The sequence below is a fragment of the Aplysia californica genome, unplaced genomic scaffold (genome assembly GCF_000002075.1).
Source record: "Aplysia californica isolate F4 #8 unplaced genomic scaffold, AplCal3.0 scaffold00018, whole genome shotgun sequence".
In the NCBI taxonomy this organism is placed as follows: Eukaryota; Metazoa; Mollusca; class Gastropoda; order Aplysiida; family Aplysiidae; genus Aplysia; species Aplysia californica.
This window is the reverse complement of record NW_004797288.1, coordinates 216913-227700: the sequence shown is the minus strand read 5'-3', so window position 1 is coordinate 227700 and position 10788 is coordinate 216913. Positions and strand designations below refer to the sequence as shown.

General features: G+C 38.3%; 1 protein-coding gene across 1 annotated transcript in view; it reads right to left on the bottom strand.

The window, feature by feature from the left end:
• Nucleotides 1-7271: 7271 nt before the first annotated feature.
• LOC101855920 (rhophilin-2) overlaps nucleotides 7272-10788 on the bottom strand; it is a gene marked incomplete in the record, with an annotated part of 64941 nt that continues 61424 nt past the window's right edge. Inside the window, 3 exon segments of the mRNA XM_013086222.2 lie at nucleotides 7272-8764; nucleotides 9185-9385; nucleotides 10351-10500. Of these exon segments, the coding sequence (XP_012941676.1) occupies nucleotides 8540-8764; nucleotides 9185-9385; nucleotides 10351-10500 (576 nt within the window).

Sequence of the window (10788 nt, the reverse complement as noted above, 5' to 3'; positions counted from 1 at the left end):
GGGGGGGAGTAAATTTGGAGTTGAACCCCCTACAATCATTGTCATCGTATAGGTCTTTTCAAAGCTGTAAGGTTATTCAAGAGGCAAGACGTCCAAGTTTAACTAACATCTCAAACAGGACAGAACCAAATGGGTGGAAAGCCTTAAAAACTCCCCAAAAACAATCCAAGTTCAGAACAACCCTTTGGGGGATTCGAACAATAGTCATTTGCTCCATAGCCCAGCATGATACTAACTGAGCTTACAGAATGGACCACCCCCCCCCCCCTCTAAGGTAAGACATCCCGTGAGCTACATTCACTGCCTCAAGCCTCTTCATCAGCATGCTAGTAGCAGAAGATGACAGAAAGGAGAGGAGATCCATTTATAAATAAACCGCAATCTTGATGGGCAAAAATAGAACATTTTCTCAGACTTATTCGCAAAAGAAGTATATATACACTTAACTCAGGCTACCCTAAACAGGAAAGAAGACTGGGATTCTAAGAATAAGATAGATAATTATAGTCTGACTTAATTAACAATAAACATCTTTCACGTTGTTTCATCCAAATAAATGTCTCTTTTTCAAATAATATAGGCTACTAAATTCAAATAATAAAAATCATCTTCTACAAACAGCATGAAATAGAAGTATTGCATTCATAATACAGATGCACTTTTCAACAATGTAACAGAATTTGCAAACACAACATAAATTTTGTTCGTAATGGAACAGGTGATGTAAGAAATTCCTTCATTTTCACAGAATTCCTTTTTAGTCTTTACTAACAAACAGGTGAGAGATGTAAGAAACAAACCCCCCCTCCCCCCTAAAAATAGACAATGTTGAACATGGAATGGTCACCATACATCACTTCACAACCACATCTTGTTTCCAAATGCCCTCTGACAGGTGAAAAAAAAAATTCCAATATCTATTTTGAATTTTCAATCACCCAGAAAAAGAAGCAATTTGGAAAACAATATGCCAACAGGTAAATATGAATATAAGAAATGTCAAAATATGAAGAAAAAAAACCCTAGGTGCACAGAGAGACAGACAGAAAATTTATCAGGGAAAAGTCAGAAAAAATAACTTCCCTCACTAGGAATGTCTACTGATCATGTAACGATTTCAACATTTATATCTTGAAGGCTATCAACAAGATATTTATTTCAAACAATAAACTCATTTCTACAGACTTGGGCGCATTATCAACATGAAGATACTGGTGCTTGACATCTTAGAATGCACAAGTGTTAAAAAAGAAACAGTATCTCTAAAATCTTGGAAGCTTATGGGTTGGGGGGGGGGGGGGGGGAACAGGCGCGCCGCATTTTGTAACAGGGATAATTATCATTGATTAAAAGTCTTTTCATTTATTTTTTTAAAAATACAATAAAAACAAGGCACTTTCTCTGTTTTCTAAATCAGTGTACTGGCCCAAGCTACGTGCCTCATAAATTCACAACGGCACATAGTACACCATCAGAGCTGTGCACTCCGTGACAGAAACAACACCACGACAGTTGAAACCAAAAAGTTCTGCAAACAATTCATAGTATCGATCTGCAACTAACTTAGAGACTGCCATTTTGTGTCATTACAATTACAAAATTTGAGATAACTGCAGCCGTATATCAAAACCAAACAGTCCTCACAATGCTGTACCAACATTTCCAACCCTGTCCTATTGACTAGAGCACTGACATGCTTTTCTTCTTCTTTTTGAATCAGATACTGTTTTTATAATAATTCATATCAAGAATAATGCACCTCTCTGAATGAATGTTTTACATATCGAAAATTGAAGCTAGAAACCTGAAGAGGGAAAAGAAGGAAAAAAAGAAAGTCTACCTTCATTCCAAAAATTGACAAAGTACAAAATGTTGACAGGACAAATCCTTCCATGAACCATGAAGCCCCTACAATAGCCAATCAGAGAGAAAACATCACAGAGAAGAGTGCTCTTGGGTCTGGCAACCCCCCCCCCCAAAAAAAAACCCCAAAAAACATGTAGGCCTAACAGATATGACCTTGGAACAAAATGAGGTTATAGTTTTAGTTTTAGTAAGATATTTTAGCATTTCTACCACACTTAAGTCATAATATTAGTGCCGAAGATAAGCGGTTTTAATAAGGAGTCAAATACAGAAAAAAGAAGGAGAGATAAGGGTGTTAGATGTTTGCTAGGGGAAAAAAAGAGCAAACCACACCAGAGCACCTGTCAACCACACACACAAAAATACTGAAACAAAAACTAACAAAAAGCACAGAGACCCATTCCTGGGCATATTATTATGAAATAGACACACATATAATGAGAAGGGTTCCTTTTTCTCAATATACAAGGAACAGGGGTTGAACTATAATCTCCCAACAAATTCTGCTTTGATGAGTTCAGGAGGTTTACGTAAACTTTAAAAAAGAGGGCTTGGAGACTGACGAATCATGGCACACAGAACCTCCGTCAGAAGAACAATAATACGTCCACAGAAGATTATTTGGAGAAAAAAAAAAGAACAAGGCCTGTGTGTGTGCAATGTAAACAAAAAACCATAACAACCTTCATAGTCCTAACCACTGTGCTATGCTCTGCGGAACATAATCAGAAGACTCTGCGGAACATAATCAGAAGACTCTGCGGAACATAATCAGAAGACTCTGCGGAACATAATCAGAAGACTCTGCGGAACATAATCAGAAGACTTATCCATATTTTAACAGAACTATTGTAACACATAGAGAACAGTACGGTATGTTGGTAGTTATTGATTCAGACTGTGATATTTTACACTGACATAAAATATTCAGAATATAAGAATGTATTTCAATACACTGTCACATTACTCTAGACTATAAGTCAAGCCATTCCTTTTCCACAAAATCTACTATACAGTTGAAACTCGAGTGTAAAAGGAAGGTCAAGTATACCATGAGAAAAGCGACAATTTACTATAGAAAAGACAATTTTTTCTTGGACGGACCAGAAATACATGCAAAACAGCTGTTTAGTTTTAATAAGGTTTTATGGCGCTCACAACTGCATAAGGTCGTATGAGTGCCAAGTGGTGGATGTCAACAGAGAAGTCAGGCTTATTCTGCTCACCTCTCTAGCCTCCACAGCACAAAGTCTGCTTCAACTATCAAGGCAACCAGGAAATAGCAGTTCACAAGAGAGTGACAAACGTACAAAAGGAGTAGACAAAAAATGACGATAGCAAGGAAGAGGAAAGAAAAAGCAGCAGTTCCCCTTATGTTGTTCCAGTCCAGCATGACATTGATAAATCAGCCTATTTGCAATTCTACTGTGCATAAAAACATGTTAATACCTCCCCCCTACCCCCCCCCCCCCCTCCCTGGAAATGGCCTAAAGACAACTTCAGTCAGTAGAAAGCGCTGTTTCATCACGAGAAGGAAAAAAGAATGAATGACAGTAGTACACTGAGAGGCTTTCAACAGACAAGACATTTCCACTTTATCATCTCAAGAGTTACAGGTAACCTTTGCTTGTCCTAAACAATCACTGCTGCTCATGCGTTCATATCAATGATCAATTTCCTCTTGAAATAAAAAATAAGACTAGATTCTAAATAAAACTATTGCTCCTGAAATTAAAACAAACTCGGAACATCTTCACAAAGAAGAAGGAGAATCAAGATACTTTCCAAGATCAGCAGAGTATCAGAGTACACAGCTTTTCCATCTGCATGTTCTTCCACCAGTGAGCTAAACAGACAAGATGGCCAAAGTTTTGGACCTTTCACGACGAGCAATGAAACAGAGGTATGTCATTGACTACATCACCTGGACCCAATCATATCCACATCCTGAGACACGCTCTAGCATAAAGTTAGAGTAGATGACAGCAGATGTAAGTAATGGGTGTTTCATGCTGGTTGGAGTTAACAAAAATACAGCGACACATGAGCGGTCATTTAGTGCAGATAAAAAGCAAAATGTAAAACAGACAGATAGCAGCAACAAACGGAAAGAAAAGAAGTAGGATCTACCAGTGCCACCCTCCAACCACCCGCAGATGTTACAATGAAGGAGGTTAACAGTGCAGTAGTCACATAAAGAGGCAAGGAATACTAACATGCACTGCCATGAAATTTGTATTTAAATAAGTGGCACATTAGTCTGTTAGATCTTACATTTGTAATCAAAGCATGAAGAAATCAAAGAGCTGTACCAGATATGACATTATACAGTTAGGTTAGACACCCATCTATATTTCCCTCAATGCACCAATCAGACATGGTAATTGTAATGGTTAACACTTTACTCCCACATAGACACAATTTACATAATTTAAGACACATACTGCTTTGACCCTGCCTGTCAGGGCAAATCCAGGCTAAGTAGGATAGAGCATCCAAACAGACAGACTGAGATACTCGGTAAAAACACTTCTCCATTCAAGAATCAAACTCATGTCTTCTGTATGCAATAGCGAAGAGCCTATCCCTCACACCACAGAAGCGTGTCTGAAATGGTATATTGGGTAGACGGGAGTTATTGTGAAAAAATATCAAGTTTCCATTAGTGGGGATAAATGACTACAAATAAGTGTGCAAGTTTTTTGTCTGAATGAGCAAATGATTCGATGGATACTGAAGTAATGGGGATGACTTGTATGTCTGCTGGGTATCATGCAAATTCGGCAGTGATATAATCAATTGAATCTGCATCCACAGAGATATGGCTTAATTTTCAGAGTACAAATATACATGTATGGCCCTTCGGATCAACAATGAGTTTACATGAGTATTTCGCAAAATAGAGTTTTCTAAGCATGCTATAAAAATTCGCCCACACATATAGAGGAGGATATAAGTTGGTTACTACTGCTGCATATATGAAAGATAAATTTATAAATGTGACAGAACGTGAGTGTGAATTAGTGCATATTTTCAGGTATGAGAGTGAATGTACGAGAGAGAGAGTGTGTGTGTGTGCGTGAGTGTGTGTGTGTGTGTGTGTGTGTGTGTGTGTGTGTGTGTTTAAATAATATGTGTGTGTGCGTGCACGCGCGCGCGCGCGCGTATGTGTGTGTGTGTGTGTGTGCGCGTGTGTGTGTGTGTGTGCGTGTGTGTGTGTGCGCGCCCATGCGCAAACTCTACTAGACTAAAATGTACCTCAATCCACATGTCTGAAGGACTCTGAGCAATAGTAATTGAACATACTTCACACCCCTTCGATGCAATTCAAATCATTTACGGGGAGGACTGCTTCAACCTAGCCCATCGGGACCACCCTTGGCCAAGAAGAATACAACATCCCAACACAAAGACTCAAATTTACACCAAAAAAAACGTCCCCACACTGAAAACAAATTCACACATTCTGCGTGTAAGGTTAAAAACTAATCACGTAGCATAGATACTGGTATGATTACACAATGTCCCAATCAACAAAAGTAAAACTCAATACTCCATCATAGTAGGAAAACAGCGAAAACCTGCACACAAACAATTTATCCAACAATCATAACAATCCGGACTGTGGGGCAAATGACTGAAAATGTGCTAGAATTTTACTGGAATGTCAAAATTTCATTACGCCTGATTTCAGGGCGAGAAAATGGGTTCTTGGAAGCACAAAGCAATGTCTGCAGACAGAAATATCATGGCTTGAGAAACAACAAATAGAGCAGACAGTTTGAAAACCAGTTAGACACAGATTGACCAACAACTTATAAGTCTTCCATTTTCAATTGTTTAAAAACAACTTAAATAATCCAACTTTTATATTATAATAAATAGTAATAATAAATAGCATTTGTATAGTGCATATCTCCGCTCAACAGCAGACTCTATGCACTTTACACTATATTATTACCCCAGCAGACCATAGAACACTCCGAAACATTCTCAGCTTCCCGGGAAGCATACAGTGCAAGCAGCTGATTAAGCGCTCAAACACTAACAAACTGACAAGATCTTTCGCTGTCTATAGCCGGGTACCCATTCCCACCTGGGTAAAGTGAGGAAAATTCGTGTAAAGTGCCTTTCCCAAGGACACAACGTCGGGTCCCTGACGGGATTCGAACCCACGACCTTACGGTTGCGAGTCCGAGAGCCTAACCACTAGGCCACCGACGCCATATATATTATATACAATTACATTTTTTTCTGCCTGGTTCTGCGTTAATACAAAAGAAATCTTCCTTGACTTACAGAAAGTTTTGAACGCTAAAACTTGAACTGTAGGTTTCAGTTAAAGATGTATGTGAAAGGTAAGTATAGTAAATTCATGTGGTGCCAAATAATAACAAAATACAATCAATTCTGTCAACTCTTTACAAAAAAAAACAACCAAATGAACAGCAATATCTGTAAGTATAAAATCAATTTTAAAAATGATATTGACTTTTCAATCATATTCAATTTATAGCAAATACAAAATTTCAGATATGACTTGGGAAATTGTGACCTGCAGTAAAATATAATGTATTACATTTGAGAAGCATGAACTAACTTTTCTGAAATAATTTTAAGGCTGTGTCTTGAATCTACAAGAGCCCTGTTATAAAGAATTCACTTCCTTGGAGCCCTGTTATAAAGAATTCAAAAAACTTTTCATTGCCTATTTTTTCTTATTAAGCATACAGAGGTATTGGACTAGAAAACGCCTTTCTTTTGCTATGAAATATGAGAAACTTTCTGTGCAAATAACACAGCAAGATGACTTGCTCTATACAGTTCGCTACTTTGTGCAATGCAAGCTTTTATCAAATGTGACTCTAAGAAGATTGCTAAACGTGCAATGCTTATCCTTTCAACAAAAGCCTTATGCTAGATGGTAAAAAACTTCTTTTATATCTTTCTTTCTTAGTTTTCGGAGGTACATGGCAGCTTTACTTCTCTTTTCATATTGAATTTTAATGAGAGTAATATATAATTTAAATTTTTTATGTATACCTACATGTGTTTATACGGTCCTGTACAGCCAAAGAAAATTTCCCTCTGAGATAATAAAGTACTATCTTATCTTATCTTATTTTTCATATGCAACAGGTCAGTAATAAGCCTTTGGGTGTCATTCAAAGGAAAAAAGAGTATTCCTCAAGGTACTTTGAATCGAGCATTTACAGAAAAACAAGTTGCGGTATCGACCTCCATAGTGCAAAACATCATATAGGGAAGAACTATTCATTTATCATTTTTCCACTACATTTAACTTCTGATGGGCCACTGTTTTCACAAAGCAACCACAACCATGGTGAAATAAAAGAAACAACCATACATATATGACAACAACTGACTATTCACAAGTTTTTTTCTCCATATTTCAGGGAATCAATAATATCAGTAGCCAGACACATGCTATTGCCTCAACTCTGATGACAGGTTCTTTTGAGAGGTTGTTACCAGTCACTCTTTCAACTTGACAGTTTCTGAGATGTCATTTTTTCCCTCCAATTCAAAACAACTTTTGTAGGCCCATCCCTTGTCTACTACATATCCAATAGAAAGTCACTTCCACATAAGTAGTAAGTAGTAACCGTCTTTTGTTTGTCATGACTTGTCCGTCAGCATCAAAACTTTGACACATGTGTTCTGAGCTACCCTTATTTTACTGTAACCTTGTATGGTAAACCCTGTTCAGAGTCATGGGAAAAACCCCCAAAAAAAACATAGAAATACAAAAAAACAAATATAATACTAGAAAAAGAAAAAAAAAGTGTTTCTTATTAGTGGATTAGAATTCTCAAATCATACTGCCAAATCAGCTTCTCATGACGGATTTTTGTGTGCTCTAAATCACAAAGAGTACCACAACCCCTAAAGCTTAAGAAAAAAAGAAGCAACAGGATGACTGGTACTCTATGTGTATTCAATTAAACGTAACTAGCAACACATTAAGTTTGCTGAAAAGATACACCAACTACTGGATATACAGCCAACAAATGAGAAGAGTGTGTTATATAATAGTCATTTGCTCTTTCATAATCTCTCTTGTGTAAAGACAATATGTGCAGCACAAATATATGATTTAAAAAACCTTCCCACAATTACGTTGATACCAAAATCTTAACAAAAATATAATTTCAACCTCTACAAGATATAATGTGGATCATAAGCAAAACCAGTGAGCAAATCAGCCTTTTAATGATTAAAAAACTGATCATTACAAAAAAAACCCATCTAGCATGACTAAATGATAAAAGTGAAAACACAACCTGAGGGCACAACACTGTCTCCTTTTTCAACATCCCAACAATTTATGGTCAAGACAAGAAAGTCCCAAGTGAATCCATGAACCCAAACGAATGATGAAATTAATATCAGTGACAAGGCATTAACACATTACGAAATATGACTTTGCTCTCAATAACATTTGCACAGTCCTTTCCTACATCAACAATCTTCAGCAATTAAGGCAAGCTTTTGCTATAATAGAATAGATTCGAATCAACAGAACATTGCACAGCCAGCGTGCGTTGCGTATATGTGCATGTGAAAAATGTGTAAAATTGCCAAACGCACGAGGAGCATTACAGTTTTTGCTTTCGCTGCTCGGGGGGGGGGTGTTGGGGGATAAACTATTCTACAACTCCACATCTCCTCCATTTGTGAAATGTGATGTCCCTCGAAGGTTACCATTGCTGACCAGCTTGATGTTCCCATTGACGGGCACAGCTGTAGATTTTGGCCGCTCGCTGGTTCTGTCCTTGCTAGAGTTCCTTCGGACAAACATCCAGGGGGCACTGAGTCGACTGTGACTCTTCCTCTCCCTCTCTGTGGCAGCGGCCTGAGATGTAATCTGGACCTGCTGGAAATAGGGAAAAGGGAAGACTTGCAAATGAGACTCTAGGTAATTAACTCACGAACAGTATCAGTAAAAAAATTTTGGACCATTTTACAACCAATCAACACCCCATCCACAACTTTTAAGAAGTCAACAATGAAGAAAAACAACAACTCTGTAACACTGAAACACAACAATAGATCTCTTTTTTAAAAGGTAATAGATATCGTTCAAAATGCAGTAAAACGAAAAGTCAAAGACGGCAAAGCTGGGACTAAGAAGACATGAGACAATTATCCAATAAAACAGCTAATTGATTAATAATGATATTTGTTTCAAAAAATGTCAAACAATAATTTCATATGACTGCTGAGTCTCCTGATAACTGCTCAATGCTTCACACAGAAATACAATAGTCACTAATCTTACACCAGCATGGCATACCTTCAATGGTGAAGTTGGAAGACTGATGGTGGAGAAGGGGCGGGTGGCGGAAGGTTCGGGTTTGGGCATGGGCGTGACCAGCATCAGTTTAAGGCTCAGACTGGCCTGCTTGACCAGCTGGACCACGGCCTCGTGCTTGGCCCACTTGGTGTCCACGATACCCACGCCCACGATGTAGTCCTTGACTTTCATGCCCGAACGCTGTCGAGGTATAGGGAGGCATTTTAGTCAATTAAAAAAAGAAATAATAACAGTTAAGAGTAGTGGCTTCTTCTATTTGGCTCCACCTTTCAACAGTAAGCGTCACAAGAAACCAAGAAACAGGAACTACAAGGGAAAATACAGATGCTCCAGAAGATTCTTAGCTTTTTTTTTATTCTAAAAGATGAATGCATCATTCTCTTGATCTTACCTGTACCAGATGTGAACAAATCGCTACCTCATAATTACAAAGTTTTATCTGACCTTTTTGGCCGTTCTGAGTTACTAAGACCATGAGGTAAGAAACCAAATGATCTGCTTGCTCTAAAAAATCGTAAGATTATTTTAGGTCGTGATCAAGATATTCAAAGGACTGCATTCGAAAATGCTTGGCATGACGTGAAACTCAAAATCTACTACGTCAAATTTCTCAAAACTAGGTACTGTGCAGATAGAACTTTGTTATTCTGAGGTTGTGAAATAGCAGCGAAAGATAGAGTGAGTAGCTTGTATAGGCTTGTCTCTTTCTGATCTGAGAATCGTATACTACTAAGATGTATTGAAACAATGGATAAGTTGGCAATCTCAGAATTCCCAACCCAAGGCATCAATTCAAACTGAAGCCATTTTCAGATTTGTACGCATTGCATGCTCTTCTCTTTTCAGCTTTCATTTCAACCAAAACATGCAGCTCTCTTCTTAAGTCTCTGACAAAAGATAACATTTCTTTTTTACTTGAGTAGGATTTTTACAGCACTGGAAACCCAAAAGGTCATATAAGTGCCAAAGAATAGACTTGCACACAAAACAAGAAGGAGGAGAGACAAGGGTGATAGATGTTTGATAGGAATGCAGGAACAAACCACAACAAAGCACCCGCCAACCAACCACAAATGATGGATAACATTATTAAAGATTAATTTTTCAGTTTTGTTAAAAAAAAAGCCCCGAGTCAAAGAACTCACAGCAGCAACAGAGCCGGCCTCCATGTCTGCCACCACCACTGGTGAGTCTCCCTTGACGCTGAAGCCAAAGCCCTCTGTCGGCTGCCGCTCCAACACCACCACACGCGGGGCTGACCAGTCGCTGGACGCGTTGAACACACTGATGGGGCCCTGGAGCACACACACACAACAGATGTTTGATTTCTTTGTTTTTAGTTTTAGCAAGAGTTTTATGGCACTTGCAACACAATAAGGTTATTTTAGTGCCGAAGATTAGAGGCATTACAAGAGAGTAACAAACACAAAAAAGAAGGACGAGAGATCAGGACAATCGATGTTTGATAGGAAAGACGGAGCAAACCACACGAGAGCACGCGCCAACTGCCGACGTTTTTTTTCTTTGAGCACACACACAAGAGATGTTTGTTATGTTTGTTAGAGCAAACCACACCAGAGCAC